The 18,220-nt window shown below is 40.7% G+C and overlaps 1 protein-coding gene across 6 annotated transcripts in view; it reads right to left on the bottom strand.

The window, feature by feature from the left end:
* The window catches only part of REPS1 (RALBP1 associated Eps domain containing 1), a 62,574-nt gene extending 48,460 nt beyond the window's left edge, over positions 1-14,114 (bottom strand). For all 6 annotated transcript variants that reach the window (XM_063390259.1, XM_063390265.1, XM_063390260.1 and 3 more), the window contains exon 1: positions 13,799-14,114. In XM_063390259.1, the coding sequence (XP_063246329.1) occupies positions 13,799-13,951 (153 nt within the window). In that variant the 5' untranslated portion in view covers positions 13,952-14,114. The remainder of the gene's footprint in view (positions 1-13,798) is intronic.
* Between the last annotated feature and the right edge of the window lie 4,106 nt (positions 14,115-18,220).

The following is an 18,220-nucleotide window of genomic DNA, read 5'->3' as shown; positions in this document are numbered from 1 at the left end:
ATTTATAAAAATTTAAATAAGAATTTAAATAACTAGCTTAAGCAGTGGAGATTCAAGAGACAGCTAGGAATCAAAACCACTGTGACAGCAAAAGTAATTATTTTTTAAAGCACTATATGCTGGAAGACTGATGGAACATCCACAACTTGGCTACAAGCAAAATAGAAAACGCTTGTGGATTCAGTGGCCTAGCACCGACAGGTAAGTTAACCAGACTTCCATGAGTCTCACAAAAAGAAGCAATGATAGAGGCATTTTGAGCTTATGGAATCATTAGGCACTAATTGCTTTGTGCAATTTCAAAGCCAGTGCTAAACTACAAATTACCTTTTTTTGGAGCTTGTAAGTAGTGCCAGATAGAAAAAACCTCAGTTCCAAACTAATTATCAAAACTAATTCTAAATTAATAACTAAGCTACTGTGACAGGTAAATATGAGAGAGGAAAGTCAAGCATGGACTCAAAGTAAGTATATAAATACACCAGATGTAACTATCAAGAAAAGCAAAAAGCTAAAGATACAAAAACCAAAAAAAACTCAAACAAAAAAACCCCACCCAATCCTCCCCCCACCAAAAAGAATACTCCTCTGCTGCTGAACAAGAGGTGTCAAATCCACTCATAGCCAGTTAAAGGAGTCTTCTGTTTCAAATACAGAATATAACCCAATTAGAAACACGACTGAAGATTTAGTAAAATCACTAGATGCAAACATCTAGTGTAAACTCCTCTGCTGAGTGACACCATGCCCAAACATACTCAAAACGGTGTACCTGGAAATCCCCTGAAGCAGGATTTAAACAAGAAACAGGTATTAATTTATACTGAATGGGGGAATAATAATAAAAAATTATCAAAGGATTGCTTCTCTGAGATATAGGTTTAGGGCTTTCATCTGCTTAAGAAGAGAGAGGATAAGGAATTTCCCTAAACTCTTCATGGCATGCAGAGCCATCTTCAAGACAAAATGCTTCACAATTGTTTTAATCTCCTTAGATATGAAGAACCTGAGGTCACACTATTGCCATTTACTAGAGTAAGGCAAACAACTCTGAAGCTCCAGAATTGTTGAAAGCCCTTGATACAAATGAAAACCACCAAAAAACCCCCACCAAAACCCCAAACAACCCACAAAACCACCCCTCTGTGTGAATTATTAAATTGCATGCTCAGTCATCATACTGCGAAGATGTAACAACAGCATCAGACATACCAGCAGTTGGCAGAAACCAGACATGGCTGGGAAGCAGTATGTTGTCAAATGGCACTGTGTCAAGCAGATACCTTCTAGAGCCCTTACAGGTTCCAAATAAGAGGCCCTTGAACTTGGAGAGGTTTGTGAACCTTTACAAATTCCAGGTGAAGTGGAACAAATCATTTCTCTGTCAAATGCAGTGAAACACATTACCCAGAACTAAGGAAATCTCTCTGGGAAAGTCTTCCAGAATATCACAGTCTCTGCCCCCAGGTTCTTCTACAAGGCAAATGAAGCCCATTATCTGTAAATATTATTCATGCAAAAGTACAACAGTATTTAAACAGGGATGACTTCAATGCTAAAACAATAAATGAAGCAACATGCATGCCACCTACACAGTAAAGATAAAAATATTTCATCTACTTGAAGAGAGTTGCTTAAGTACCTACTGTTCCATACCAGAGGGAGGCAAGAGGCAAGGCCTGAAGACAACTTTAGCAGGCTGGAACACACATATAACACACACGCTGTGTGCTAATGGGACGAGGAGTGAACTAACTTAGAGGAGGACCTTTTGTATCATCTCATCCAAACTAGGACATTGTTGATTAAAAAAGAAGTCTTGACACCAAGAACATAAACATGAAAATTGTTAAACGTAAAGAAACTCAGAAGCACAGAATAGCTGAGCTTGGAAAGGTCCTCTGGAGATAATTTCTCCACTCCCCCTGCTCAAAGCAGGCTCAGCAGGTTGTTTTGGAATGTGTCCAGTTGGATTTTGAGTATATACATCCAAGCAGGGAAACTACAACATCTCTAGACAACCTCTTTGAGTGATCACCTATACAGTAACAAAGTTTTCTCTTACGTTTAAATTTAACGAAGACCATGAACAATACCATGTAAATCATGCATCAGAAATAAAAAACAAGTTTTCACATTCATTACACAATATATATTTGACACAAACTTGAGTTAAACCAAATCATATGAATATACTTGTGCTTCAACATTTAGAAAATTCTTTCAAGTTTTACTGTGCATATTAACAGTAATTTTAAAATGAAAAAGTATTACATTAAAATCTAATACGATTACATTTTCATGTAATACAAGCATTACACTTAAAAAATTGTTTACTTAAGATACAAAAAAGATAAAAAATTAAATATAATAACTTGCTTCAGTTTTGTTAGTTAATAAAAATGTAACTGATAATAGACTGATTTTAATTCACTTTTTAATTTTAATTTATTTAAAATTTAAAAATATATCATAACAACATTATTTCTGTATCTCATACACAGTAGTTCATTGACAAGAATCCTAAAGCTCTCTGCCAACTGAAAATATATGACAGAATGTTTTCCAAATTAAAAGTTTAATGGAATACAACCTCAAATTGGGTTCTAGAACTGTCCCCTACAATGATGCTCTCCTGAAGTCAGGTACTCCACTCACCTCAGCTACATCAAAAATTAGTCACATCACTAATGTAATTCAGGGATGTCTAATGTAAATTGACAGATGTTTCCTAATCATTGCTATTGTAGCAGAAAAAAACCCTGACCATCCCTACACACTGAAGAACTATAAAAATCTCCTTCTCTAGTTTTTTCCTAGCTTGAATATATTTCTTTCCTCCCAATTTGTTATCTTCTAATCACATTATTCTGCGACTGCTGTTAGATCAATTCCTGTCACTTCATTTATCTCAATCTACCTCACTAATTGCTGACCACAGCCTGGCAGTTTTCCAACTACAGTCTTTCACCTATTGTCAACTGGACAAAGCAATACTGATTAGTCTGCTAATATTAGTTAAAATTTGTAACTTCTCTTCAAAAATCTCACTTGAGAGGTACTTTCACAGATGCAACAGTTGTTGCACTGTGCAACAGGAACAAGACAGAGAACTGACAAAGATCCTTCTTTTGATGAGTTATTTTTAACCAAGTCAAGTCTTTGACCCAGTTCTCCACACGGCTCCACAAAGCTTGGCACAAGATGGAACACAAATAAAAAAGCCAACTGTAGACAGATAAAAAAAAATAATGCCACTAAAAGAAACAGCCCAAGTATTGCTCTGAATTCTATGTTTCAGCATACTGCAAACATTTAAACACCTTACACCTATCCAAAGTTCATTTGCAAAATGCATCTATAAAGGATAAAGATTACTATATCTAATATACAATCAGAGTGAAGCAGAAAATGTTCATGTGATGCTGAACAGCAAGTGTAAAATTACCTCTAATATATACATTTATCTTATTAGGTACTTAGGCATTGTAGTAAATACAGTTAATCAGTTGATACTAAGAATTCTAAGGCACAGAGTGTATTTAGGACATTGCTGTTCTCTGTTGCATAACAAATAGCAAGATTTTACTGACTGTTCCATGAAGAGTCATCTCAGACAATTCCACAAACCTGGCTTTAGAACACAGGCTTTGAAAGAAATAAAACCAATAGTGCTGGAGGACTTCCAAGACAGCACATGTTCTCCGGGAGTAAACTGTTTAGAGTCTCTTACTGTCTGAGCTTCTCCTAATACTTCTCCGCCCTTGATTTTCACACTGCATAGATCCACAGTGGAAGCAGACTGCTAAAACGCCATCGGAAAGAAAAAGCTACTCATCAGCTTGGACAATTAATTCTCTATAGACACTTAGAACTCAGATTTCCCATTCCACAGGTCATTTCAGGGTCAAACATACATCTGCTTCAGTTAAATGAAATTTCAGAATTAATCACATCAGAAATAATTAGCTGCTCAAAAAGTGACCCAGTGTTCTAAGGCTCAGAGGAATTATTCTGCCCCTGTACTTTCAGATCTGTTTTACAAGCATGCCCACTCCCTGAGTACAGGTTGCCAGATTTGGAGTCGTGCTTTCACTTTGGTAATAGAAAAATAGCAAAAAGCATTGGCAGTTTAAAACTCTGATTTATGACAAATAATAAATTCTTAACAAGTGAATATGCTGAACACCACACACAAAAACTTCACAGAACTTTTATTACTGGTGGTGCTTTTTGAAAAAGTTATACTTTAGGTAATTCCTGAACTTGACCCATTCCAAAAGTGGTCTGCAACACCCCTTGTTGATCCTAGTAGCAGGTAGATTCACAGTGCATTAGTCTCATTCATTAAAAACACTTCCTAATGCAGTAGTAGCTTTTTTGATTTTTCCATTTGCAATCAGAATTTGTGGTCTTACTAACAGCTTCTGCAAAAGCTGTTACAAACTCTACACATGAATCGGACCTGCAGAGCCTCTCATGCAGAGGTCTATGGCTCTCCAGAGGTCAGCAATTCCCTTCTGATTTGGGAGTACATGGCAACCACCACCCATCAATCCACAAAGATGAGGCAGATGCACCCTACACACAGCTACAAGACCCTGACTTAGAGGGGCCACTTTTCCAAATACCTAGAGTAACAGACTGCCCTACTTCACTACAACTCAATGAAAATATTGTCATATACCCTCAAAACCAGGGCAGAATAAAGAATTGTGCACACTTCTGATATGTTCAGTAGCACCAACAAAGGAAAATACACATAGCCGGATGAACACACACTCAGAAAGTAACTACCATCCTCCCAAGTAAAAAGTCACACCTGGAAGACCTCAAGACAGAGTTGCTCTTTGCCTGTATTAAGACTTTCTCTATTACTGTTTTTTGGCAGAGTAGATGTTCATGAGAAAGACACTTTACAAGCAGAAAAGGTAATAAAGCAGCCAGAAAAACTGGAAATTTAAAAAAAAATCTGAAGCAGCAAAAGACAGCCTGAGGAACTACAAAAACCATTTCTCATTTTTGATGCATAAAGAGAGGCTCTTTTAAAGTGAGATACTTCATGTACCTGTGTTCTGTTACTGTGTAATTTTATATTACTGCTTAACCTAAATAGCTCCTCCCTCCTCTGCTCTCAGCTGCACTTCACCATTCCTGAGCAGTAACTGCTGCTTATCTATCTGGTCACACAATGTGATTACTCCACTCAGTAAGCCAACAAAAAGTTACTGTGTTAGTTATTTTCTCTTTTATTAAACTGGATCTGTCTACTGTACAACCAACAAATGACTCAGCAGAGCTTCAGAAGTTATTTACTCAGAGGCTTTATTTACAGTAGAAAAAGTACAAGTTTTTATGAACAAACTGCAATGAATCTTATAGCATACACCTCTCACTGGTCAACAGAACTTGTTTTTCGGTTTTCAGTTTATATTTTTGACAAGCAAAGCCTGAAGCAGAAATGGCAAACAAGCCCCAGCTGGCACACACGGAACAACATTCTTCCTCTGTAATCTTTTGAGGCACTTGGTCTTATTCTTGCAATAATTAAAAGTCCAACTGAATGCTTATGAAAATGAACCAAGTTTGCCCTAACTTTATGTGTTGTTCGCTTGTTGAAGTTTGTGTGAGTAAATAACTTCTGAATCTCTACCGATCTTCAAAATGTAATTTATCTCCTTTAGCATAAACAAATGAAAGGAATTAGTTGCATATAATTATTAAGAAAGCATCTAGCTTCAGTAGGCACTGGAGAGATACTTCACAGATATTCTAATTGTGGATACTCCTACCATGCAGCATTAAGTCGAATATTTTTCCCGTAATACTAAAAGCTGAAGAGAGGAGCACTTATACAGACATTTTCATTCTTTTCAGACCTTCTCTATAATTGAAGCATTCCAATGATTGATATTCTCTCCTAATGATTATTTTCTTTCTTTTTCAGTTTTAATATTTTCCCCACACTCATCTTCCATTATTATGCCAGAACAATACTAGCAGAGAAAAACCCCAAAGAATGAGCACAAGCTTCTGGTGTTTTTGCTCATGTAAAACAAAGATTAAGGCATTCTCTGATCCCAGATTTAGTGGTCATGCTGTGGCCTGGACAAATAGGACTGTCCTGATCTGCTCCTGTTATTCCTGAGCACATCCATGTAAGTTTACCTGATGCTACTGTGTCCACTACTTTATACTCCTTTCCCATCCCAGTCTTTTTTCCTCTGAGCACTGTTAATTAGTTACTTAGCTTTGCACTGCCCTCGTTCTCCCACTGAGGCTAAGATGCATTAATGATGTGTCTATCAAAGTTTAAACAAATCTTGGTTAAAGTTCTAAAATCTGCACACTTACAGAGCTACACTTGAGACTCCATTGTTAACATTAGCTCTTAAATTATTTAAGATGCTTCAAATCAGAAAAAACAAGTCATTCACACTATTGTAATAATAACAACAGACTTTTCTACAAAATTCCCAACTACTAGTCTGCAGCAGGAGTATGTCAGCACCTAATGCTAAATTTTACACAGCTTAGTCCTGGCCCTTTTATGGGATTAAAGGTGAAAGATATATTTAAAACTGAGCCTGCTCATAGCTCTGTTACCATACTTCAGAAGCATTTTAGACATCAGAAGTCAATAATTCCAGAAATTCAGGTAAGACTGTCATCTTTTTGAAGTCTTTTAAGCTCTCAAAACACAGTTCCTATACACAGTCAGACATGCCTAAGTTATGTTGTATTTTTTTATAACAAGTGTAGGGATAATTTAACTCTTCAGACACTAACCCCAGGTGGAAAAACAAACAAGTCATGAACATGATTTCCAACTTGGTACATTAATTTAGAAAGAATTACATTGCTGGCTTAAGAATATCTTTATGGTCAACAGAAATGCTAAAGGAAAGAGAATAAGAAGGAAATCTTACATTAATCATTATTGGAACTCCAGTGAGAAAAATCTGATAGTCAACATAATTTTCCCACACTCTCACTTCTGACTTCAAACTCATTTAAACAAACAGCAGAACTCTCAATATGACATCTAGGAATTCTACAAGAAAGACTAACCTAAAACAGCAAATATTTATGACCAAGTAGGTAGAATTGTGTCTGCAAGGACTGTTATTTTGAAAGCTAGAAAATACAATTGAAAAGTCACAGAGACTGCCAGCAAAGTCCTATAATTTCACAGTATCTGCAGTAACATTTACTGAAGATTAGACTAAGATGAAAGCATGTTTGCCATTTTTCACAGTCAGTGAAGTACTTAAAACTTGTAACACAAAAGAATCACTTTAACCAGTGAAAGATCAAATTTACAATCCATAATTTCGTACAGCAAACTTGATTCTAAGACAGCTGCATTTGCCAAAGACTCTGATATTTCCGATTCTAGAATTCTATCCAGCTATGTCAGAAAGGATATTAATCACCCCTGCTGTCATCTGACAGCATGTTTAAAAAGAAAAGAATAAACTGTTTTCAAACTAAGCTGAGCTGTGATACTTGAAATTATCTGAGTGCTGTGCTGGCATACAGAATTGTGAAGGAATTATTTACTATGTAAGTGACTGTACAGTACGAAAACCAATTTCAAAGGCTCAAAACCAATTACACCAAGAAATACACTAAAAACAAACATAAGTCTAATAGTCTTAATCTAAAGCCCTAAAGGTTCGCCATTAACTTCCTGCCTTTTGTTTCAAAAAACAATGATTGTTCTCTTCCTAAATGCTGCTGAGATATTAGACCACTCCAAGTAATTGACTGTAAAAAGAAATTAATTTTCAGCCCACTATAGTCTCTGTGAAAGTAACACCACTTAAATAAACATTTTACCAAAATTCTGCAGAGATTCAAAGCATAATTCACAGGATAAACAGCAGATTAAAAGCCATTCCTGGCACTAACAGATAGTACACCCTTATGTATCTTATCAATACAGGGAATCAAAGCTAACCTACTGCTCAGCTGAAAGCAGAACACTCTATTACAGTGACATTTGGAGGGAAAAAGTAGGTGAATCACAAATCAGACCCAGGCACTTACAACAGGTTTTTAACAACTCTTGTTTACTAAATGAAGTCTGGGATACAGCATAATATATGCATGCAAACAGCTTTTATATGAAAATATATAAACATGTAAAAATTATATGTAAATTAGATAACATTATAATCATAAGTCTACAGATCCATAGATTTTATGGTGTTTAGGCTAAAAAATTACTACATATTAGTAAGAAAATTGCTATAGTTAGAGGTAGCTACACTGGAAGAATACCTTGATAATGACCTGTTGTGAATATTGCTTCAGAAGAAATCTTAACTGATTTTAAGTCTTTTATCTGTAACATTTTAATATAAGATTTAACATTAAAAAAAGAAATGAAACCAAAATTAAAACAACAACAACAAAAAATACCCACCAAAATGTATGAGTTGGATTAAATAAAGTGATTTTTTTTCATTTGGGCTTGTTACAGACTAGTTATAGGTCACTATTAGAGAAGAAAGCTTAGAAAGCCTTTTATACAGCATACATTTTTAAAGATCTAAAAGTGCTATTATTTTAAACATATTCCAAATTCATATGACTGAAAGGAAGGCATGAAATTTGCCATATATAAGGAATTCTAGTTTCTTACCCCATCAGTTCTGAAAGAATAATAAATTCAGCAAATTAACCAGAAGGAGCGAGTCTTCTGCATGTCTCTACCACACAGACAATCCTAAGCATGCCCTGGCTCAGCTTCCATTCAAAGCTGGCATTTAGGAGACTCTACTAATTTGCCAAACAGGTAGTCTTTCTGTAGGGAAAGTCACTGAAACAGAAACCGCAACAACACAATAACTGCGAACAAGCTGTTATTTTCTTAGAACCCTTTCTTTCTCCATCCATTTTCCAACAAAGTAGCCGACATTTTAAATCAAGCACCTGCAATTTCATTTTGATTGTAATTCCATTTATAATTGTGCTGTCAGCAGATGGGCTCTGGTATTTGAGAAAACCACCACTGCATCTTCTGTTCCCTCTATCTGCCAAGAACTCCCACCCCAGGAACAACAGAAGGCAGCTATGCCTGCATCTCAGAGTCTGGACTTTTCAATGAAGCAGCTGCATCACAGGTACACACTTCCTTACAACTTCTTATGTGAGGGCAGCAAACTCTGACAGAGAGCTGAGGTAGACAACCAGAGCATAATTTTTTCCATCAATGAAACAACAACAAGCAAAACTAATCTGACTTTAAAGACTCCTTAAAAAATAAACAAAAAGCTTGAAGGTGACTAACAAGAGCAAAAATTGGTTTACACAAGGTTTTTACTGGACTAATGGAAGCCTACTGTAATTGAAGTAACTGGGCATAATTGTTTGATTCATCTGACAAAGACTTTCTAACACTAAATTACAAGTCAGGTAACGCTGCTGTGCAATGCCAGCACTGAAGATGACATTTTTTGAGAAAATACATGCCAATACTCACATATTTGTAGTTTTATAGTAATGTTGTATTTTAAAGCAAGATGCTTTGACTCATTAATTTCAGGTGAGTATCATATGCACCAGTGACTTGCTTCTTGTCTGGTGAAGTTTCTGTGACTCATAATCAAGAGTACAAATTCACAAAACATTCTGTGATGAATTCACCTAAGTAAGAATTCTACAAATCAAACAAATGGAAAAGCTACTATATTCATCCCATGCACAAGTAATGAGTTTCAGAACACATTTTTTGGCTAACTGTAGCTTTTATAAGCCATTTCCCCACCACTGCAGAGGCACCAAAACCTGATTTTATTAGCATACATACGTGAGCGTTTTAGGTCAGATATGAAACATGCCTTTGAAGCCAATTTCCTGGAGCACACTCCTCCATGCAGTCACTCCAGAAGGGGCAACTACGTTTCTTTTGTATCAAGCTAAACTCGAAGATACACCCCAGGACGGCACATAATGAATCCCAGCTAACATTCAGTGCACAGGACCAGGCTGGAACTCCAGCAAGGGGAGCTCCTGAAGTGCTTAAATACGGGCAATGACAGCTCCTCAGGATCACTCGTGTTGTGTCACACAGCTTGCACACACAAACACCAACGCACATGCAACTGAGCCACAAGCTGAGGCAAGTGACAATTACATTTGATAAAACCTAACTTTCGGCTGAACAAGCTCCCTGGACCAGCTCACTGTCTGTTCAAAGGAAAGTCAGAGCCACCTCCATCTTCCAGTGGCTTAAGCTAACACAAACCCCATGCCAGGTCAGAGCTAAAATATCCAATTGCTCTAGAACAAAGAAAGTTCTCTACTTCCTCTCTGTCAAAGAGTTTTCCTGCCTCCTTTCTTGTGCTAGCATTGACATTCATTCAACCCCACTGTCACTTGATACAGAGTTGTAAGCAACAAAAAGCTGTGATTAATTTTCTGCCTACATAGCCACTGATGCCAGCATACAACAGCATTGGACAGGCACAAGTGTCTTTCCAAGGTAGAACACACGGCTGAGGGAAGACAGGAGCACCTTCCTCAGCGCCAACTCACCATTAGATTTTTGTCTGCTGCAGTGAGAAACCACACCCTGTGAGAGTGATCTGAAGACTCATAACTGTTGTGAAGTAGCTGGACCTCTTACTCTAACACACGTACTTTTATTCACTCTTTTATGCAAGTCTTCTACCTTAATGCTCATTTCAGAGATGTGCATAAGGAGAAGAAACGTGGGTTAATAGAGACCGGTGTTCTGCCACATGCATCTCTGGTGTGGTATTTTTATTTTGATAATAAAGTTGTTCTTTTGTAGATGTGTACAAAATCGAGATCTAGGTTTTCTTTCCCAGGACACTTGGTATACAACATCCCTAACTGTTTCAGTCTTCTATATGTTCTTTTATATATTCTCAGTCTTATATATATCCCCACTAAACAGGCAACTGACAGTATCCCTCAGAGGGAGAAATGAAACTGATTAGAAACTATGAGACAAACACACGTATTAGCTTTTGCTCCTGTGACACAGATCTCTCACAAGCACACAACTCTTTGCAAAAAAGGCTGCACATATATCCAGCCCTTAGACAACAAACTTCAAGTAAAACACATTAGGAGTCTAAAAATGCAACTGTCAGACATTTTCATTTCCAATGGAATCAGTTCTGAACTATTCAAAGGTACCTACCAACCTGTAGTATTGAAAAGGAAAAACTCCAAAGTAATTCCTTAGGACTACTTGGTCCCCTTGAGCTTGAAGAGCAACAACTTTACGCTGTTTTGCACACCTACAAATGCACTTAGCACTCATGTGACCAGTACTACACTTGCATTCCAGGATTATGTAAGGATTGGGTAACTGAATCAAGTTCACTTCCCTACAAGCATCAGGTGCTTCAAAGGAACAGGTAAAAACACAGTACCCATGTGGTCAAAAGAAAATTCCATCTCCCTCACAGGGTTTCTTTATTTCTTAAGCTATTTCATCTTGAGGTTTAAGTTACACAGTCTCAGTTTCCAAAGCATCAAACGCAATTTTCCGTTGAAGAACCCAAATACAATACATTCATGCCTGTGTTAACCTGGGATAGGAGCCATACCTAAAGAAGAACACAAAATAACTAGACAACCAAATTCTTTTTGAAGTACAAGGTACTTCACAGGTGACCAACTGTGATTGCACAAGATACTCATAACGGGTCAAACTGCTAAGGGCATTTCAACTTTCTTTGTACTATTTACAGTCTCATTCCTCAGGCAATCTAATATCTTGTTTGCCATTTTAACTGCAAGGTTCTCCTTGAGATCACTACAGTGATAAGCCAGGTCTGCTTCTTGAGTTAATTTATTTAGAACCCATGGAATGACGCCGGAGTAGTCTGTCTTCTTCAGATGCAGTCCCCTTTGCAGGAAAATATCTATCCTCCTCTGCAAAAGATAAGGATACAATCTGTGGACACTTGTTTTCAAAATTCCAGGTCTTTCCAAGTTCTTGCACTAAATTCCTGCATAAAATAAAAGCTGTAGCACTGGTTTACTATACACTGATTCAGACAAGTTTTATGTAAAAGAAGTTTCTAAATACAGTAAAGATGTAAACATTCACTTTCCATGGGATGATTTTTTTGAAACTGCTTGGCCACACACAAAAAGCAGCAGTGGGTGGCCCTTAAGAAACCTTACTCATAATACTGAGCATGCAGACTCTCCTATCATTAAGTCCAGTCTAGCAAGTCATCAAATAAGAGATTACTGGTTTTACAAGGAAGAACCATTTCTTATTCAGCCCTCTTCCACTTCACTGTGTCTTAAACTCATTTCAACTAACCAAGCTGGGAAGCCCAAAACACACCAACAGCAACCCTAGTGAGTAAGTGTTCTCCTGGCACTGAATTTCAGTACCCTGCAATTTGTGTTTCTAGCAACAGTGAGTTTAATACTTTGTTAAAAGGGCTGCTTATCTCACTAGGCTGAGGATGAAACCGCATAAAAGGCAGCACGGCTTTCCAAATACAGCTTTACCCACAGCAGCTTAAAAGACTACGTAAACTTTAAAGCACTGAACAATGACACAGGGAACTGCAGAAGCAGCAAACTATTACAAATAGCCGTTCATAAGAATGGTTCACTGGGAATACGTTCCTCAAATAATCACATACGTACAGCAAAGCAGACCTTCCCTTTCCTGTGCACGTAGCTCTGCAATACTGCTACCTGTTTCAGACATAGCCTGGCCAAGGAAGTGCTAAAACAGTGCACATACATACTGCAAGTATGGACCCGCGTCAGTCCTAACACAGCATTTTTCGTTGTTAGAAACATTTGGCTGACTACAGGTAAGTTAATTCCTGCCGGCAAGCGATGCTCAAAAAAGACTGCATGGCTTAGATGAAGTGAACCAGTGTCAGTCGCTCCCAAAGATACAAAACCAGATTTCCTTCTGAGCTGCTCTTCATGAACAGATCGTGGGGGCAAATCTCACTCGTGCCCCCAATACCCTCCGGGGTTCTCACGCTGTGGATGGCCTCTGTCGGCACGGAATATTTTCCTACCAGTTGCCAGCAGAGACGCCACCAGCCCCTCCCCAGCCCTGCAGTCGGAGGTGGACAAGGGGAGGGGGGCTGGCACAGGTCGCACACCTCGCTGTGCCCCGGCCCTTCCCTTGCAGCCGGAGGGGCTCAGGGGCCGGTCAGACAGCAGCCGCGTCCAGTGCTGGGCTCCTCAGTACGAGAATGACAAGGAGCTAACAGAGAGGTCCAGCAGAGGGACACAAAGGTGACCAGGGGTCTGGAGCTCTCTGATCAGGACAGACTGACGGAGCTGGGACTAGTCTACAGAAGACTGAGTGAAGATCTCATTAATGCACATAAATATCTCAAAGGGGATGGTGCTAGACTCTTTTCAGTGGTGCCCAGCGACAGGATGAGGAGCAATAGCCATAAACTAAATCACAGTAAGTTTCACCTCAACATGAGCAATAGCCTCCCTACACTGGGGATGGCAGAGCTCTGGAAGAGGCTGCCCAGGGAGGTCGTGGAGCCTCTCTCTGGAGACACTCAAACCCCACCTGGACGCGTTCCTGTGTCACCTGCTCTAGGTGACCCCGCCTCGGCACGGGGTCGTACGAGATGATCTCCACAGGTCCCTTCTAACCCCGAAGATTCTGCGATCCCCGAGTCCCCGCCGGCGGGACGACCGAAAGGCTGCGGGCCGGCCGGAGGGGAAGGGCCGGGCCGGGGCCATCTCGGCACGGCGGGGCGGTGCCCGGGCCCGCCGACCCCCGGGGGCTCGGCGGCGGCGGCCGTACCTGCATGACCACGTCGTTGGGCAGCTGCGCGGCGCGGAAGAGCTCCAGGACGCGCCCGTGGGACGCCACCTTCTTGGTGCTCTCGGTGTCGCAGTAGGAGAAGAGGTCGCAGTAGTAGCGCTGCTCCGCCTCGCTCAGCGTCACCCCCTCCATCTTCTAACGCCGCGGACCATCCGCATCCGGCGGCGGGGCCGGGGGAGGCGGCGCTGGGGGGCACACACGGGACACACGCGCCGCCGCCGGCCGCGCGCGGGCGGCTGCTCGCACCTTCCCCCCGCCGCCCGCCCACGCGGCCGCGCGCCTGCGCGCCGCCCCCGCGCCTGCGCGCGCCGCCGCCCGGAAGGGGAGGCGTGGGGAGCGCCCGGCGCCGCGGGCGGCCCGCCCCCTCCGCGCCGGCGGCGGCGGCGGCGGAAGCAGCGCCGGGCCAGGGGCGGGGCCAGCGGGGAGAAGGCCCCGCGGCGCTGCCCGTCGCCCCCGCCCCGCCCCGCGGGGCCGGCGCCATCCGCGGCGCCCTGGGGGCGGGAGGACAGCGGCGGCGGCGGTAGTCGGCCCCGGCCCGGCCGTGTGCTGCAGCGCCCCCTGTGGGTGCGGGGGCGCGGGGAGGGCGGCGGTCCCGCAGGCCCCGGTACGGGGGCGTCTCGCTCTCTGGCTCGGCCGGGACTGCACAGGCCCCCGGGGAAGCTGCCCAATAAATCAGGGGATGCTCAGCTGCCCGACCGTCCTGGCCGTCCCGGCTTTAGTGGGTCGTGTGAAAGGCTGGGGCAGTGCCGAGGGGCTTACCGAGCCTGCCTTCTCACAATCACAGAATTAATTAAGTTGGAAAAGACCTCTGAAATCATCGAGTGCAACCTATGACTGAACACCACCCTGTGAACCAGACCATGGCACTCAGTGCCACGTCCAGGCTTTCCTTACATAGCTCCAGGGACAGTGATGCCAGCACTTCCACGGGCAGCCTATCCCAAAGTCTGATCACCTTTTCTGTGGAGAAATCCCTCCTAATGTCCATTCTGAATCTTCACTGGTGCAGCTTGAAACAATGTTCTTTTTCTCCTGTCACTGGTTGGGAGAAGAGAAAAGCCACACCTACCTACACCCTTCTTTCAGGGAGTTGTAGAGAGTGATAAGGTCTGCCCTGAGCCTCCTCCAGCCTAAATACCCCCAGCTCTCCCAGTTGCTCCTCCTGCCCATCTCTGGACTTGCTCCAGCACCTCAATGTCTGTCCTGAATTGAAGGGCCCAGAGCTTGGGCAGAGGACTCGAGGTATGGCATCACCAGTGCTGAGTACTGGCTGAGTAGTCACTTCTGTGGGACTTGGGGCGTTTGACATCATGCCCAGTGCAGCTTCTGCTGATAACTGGTGAAGGAGGCCTATTATGCCATATAGGCCCAGCTATAAGTGGTTGCCTTGCTCTGTATGCTTCCTCTTTCCACCATCACTACTGTATGCATCAACACCACATTTTACACAATAAATGGCCTGGATAATAGCTCCATACATCACCTTGCAAAGAAGAATAGGCAAGAGCTCATCTGTGTTCATATCAGGAGCTCTTGCTCCGTATGTCTCTCTTGGCTGTGCATTTCCTTGGGTAGAATCGTAGAATGGTTTGGGTTGGAAGGAACATTAAAGATCATGTAGTTCTACCCCTCCTGCTATGAAAAGGGACATTCTCCACTCAACCAGGTTGTTCAAAGCCCCATACAACCTGGCCTTGACCATTTCCATGGATGGGGCATCCACAGCTTTTCTGGGCAATCTGTTCCAGTGCCTTGTCACCCCCACAGCAAATAATTTCTTCCTTGGTATCTTATTTAAACCTACTCTCTTTCAGCTTGAAGCCATTCCTCCTTGTCCTGTCACTATATGCCCTTGTAACTAGTCAATCTCCTTCCTTCTTGTAGGCCCCCCTCAGATACTGGAAGGATGTAATTACGTCCCCTGGTAGATCTATGCTTTTCCTGCAGTACACTTATAAAATTGCCTCCAAGTTACTTCAGATTCTGGAGGGCATCTAACAAATGCCGTGGTTTCCTGCCTGACCTTTCAACTACCTGATCTGATTTAAATCCTGCTGAGTTGGCAGCCCACTACTTAATATATTTCTATCATTCTTAATTTATGTTTTCTTTTTCCACTTCACCTTCCTTCACAACTCTCCCAATGTTTCTCTTTCCAGATTTTTGTTGCTGACTGCTCTACTTCCCTTAAGCACCTCATCCTTTCTGCCTCTTACATTTTGAACTTAAAATAGACATTCATCTTTCTCGCTATTTGAAATACACAGTGTATCCTTTTGCTGCTAACTAAAGTTTCTGAAAATCACAGATACCTTCGCTTACAGACAAAATATTTTTCCTAGAAATGTACCATTATCAAACTTTTGCAGCTCCAATGACACTAATGAAAAAAACACACAGATTGATCACATTCTCAGTTAAAATTCCTCAAAATAGCCTATATGAAAGAAAAAACCTTTTTAAAAATATTATATCTAATTATTATGATTTTATAGACTTAGATAAGGCAAATTTAGCATCATAGGTCATTACTCAGAGCTATTGTCATATCAGTATCTCTGCAAGTAAAATAATTGTCACTCCCCTCCATGGCTAAATTGCATATTGTAGTTCTATTAGTTATACAGAGACATTTGTAGAAGAGGTTTTTAAATCACTTATCAGTAAGTCTTTGGGTTCCAAGTGCCTCTGCTTCTTATAGTGTTTGTGTGCTAGTTCAGGCACAGGAGTTAGAAATATTAATGTATGTATATATCTTTAGCTATAAGTTAGTGTAAGGACCCCAAAATACTTTCATTGTCAAAATAATTTTGAGGTTTATGTGTAAGAGTAATCTGGACATCTCATTATTTTAATTGAGTGAGTAATCTGGACATTTTATTCTTTTAATTGAGTTGCTATTTTATTCATTGCATCTTTGCAGCGAGAGCCCTCTGTTCACATTAATGGGGATCACTTGGCTGCAGCTGTTTGTACAAGACACAAATTCTAACACAAAGAGGAAGTTCCCTAGCATGGACTAGTCTCACATATCCAAGTGTCAAACAGCTCAGAAGCATGTTAAATCACTGTACATTTCACTAAACCCATTATATGTCATGTGAAAATGTTATGTCATTGCTTACTGGAGAGATGAACACTTTTCTCTGTGGTACAGCATTTCTCTGAAGCAGTTCAGGTAGATAGTATGGGTAGATAGTCTCATTTCCAACTCCTGTACCATAAACTCACCTACTTGCTTTGTGCCACTTCAAAGACTGATCAGAAATAATAAAAATGACATGATGTGTAGCAAATGAATTTCTACTTCCGAAGATCTACATGTCGACACATCATCTTTGCCTCAGAGAGTCCCAGTACAAGGCTTCTGTGTTTGACTGTGGATCTTCTTTCCGTCTCCCGATCAGTTCCTGAAATCCTCCAGCCCAAGGAGGGATTTTCTGTTCAGAACTTTCCTGGAGGCCATCATGCCAGGGTTAGCATCTATTGAAATAAATAATTAAATCTTTTCAGTGGCTTCTCAGTGGCAATTCATTTTGTTTGTCTCGAGCATATGCTGTTTGCTATAGATGAACTGAGGAAAATAGTATTCAAGCACATTAGTAAGAAGTAACTTCTCTTGACATTGCAACTGACCCAAACCATTAAGCCTTTCAGGTCTTTTGGTTTGGAAAGATTTGTATCACAGCATTTCCCAGAGCTCATATTAGATACACAAAGAAGATTTATGGTGAAATACCCACCAAAATGTAACATTAGTGATACACTTTTGATACAGTAGATCCAGCCTTCAATACATGAAACACTTGATTGAAGTATCTTGATTTATGTTTTAAACAGAACAAGAAAAGAACTTTTTTTGTCCTGGATTTTTAGGTATTGTACCTATTTTTCTCTTTTTAATGTACCTTCTTAGAATTCAGAGTTCTGAATAGCTAAGAGTTAAACTATTCACCACATGGTGCCTAATTTTACTGTATTTTATTGTCTGTGAAGAAACTGTTAGATTACATATATTGATATAAAAGGATTCATCCCTTTAAGACATCAGAGTTAGACAAAATCATCATTGTCACAGGAAGGCCAAGTCCAGTGGTCCAGTGACCCAAGGGGATTGAAGTGCAAGGTCATTTTGCTGCCCATAACTCTTAGAATCAGACCTAAATGATACATCAATAATACATTATTCTTAGAAAAGACATACTTTTACAATTTGATATGTGACCAGAAGTATGTATGTTCATTACTACTAAAGAAAAAAAGAAATTTATTTGTTTAAGGGCAATACCACTTAAAACTGGTTTCAGTGTCTTTTATCAGCTGTGAACTTACTATCAGTTTCTGAAAACTAGCTGTTACATGTTGAGGCAAATTTCTAGAAAAAACCCACAACTCATAAAC

The sequence above is a fragment of the Prinia subflava genome, chromosome 2 (genome assembly GCF_021018805.1).
Source record: "Prinia subflava isolate CZ2003 ecotype Zambia chromosome 2, Cam_Psub_1.2, whole genome shotgun sequence".
Taxonomy (NCBI): Eukaryota; Metazoa; Chordata; class Aves; order Passeriformes; family Cisticolidae; genus Prinia; species Prinia subflava.
This window is presented reverse-complemented; position numbering and strand designations above follow the sequence as displayed.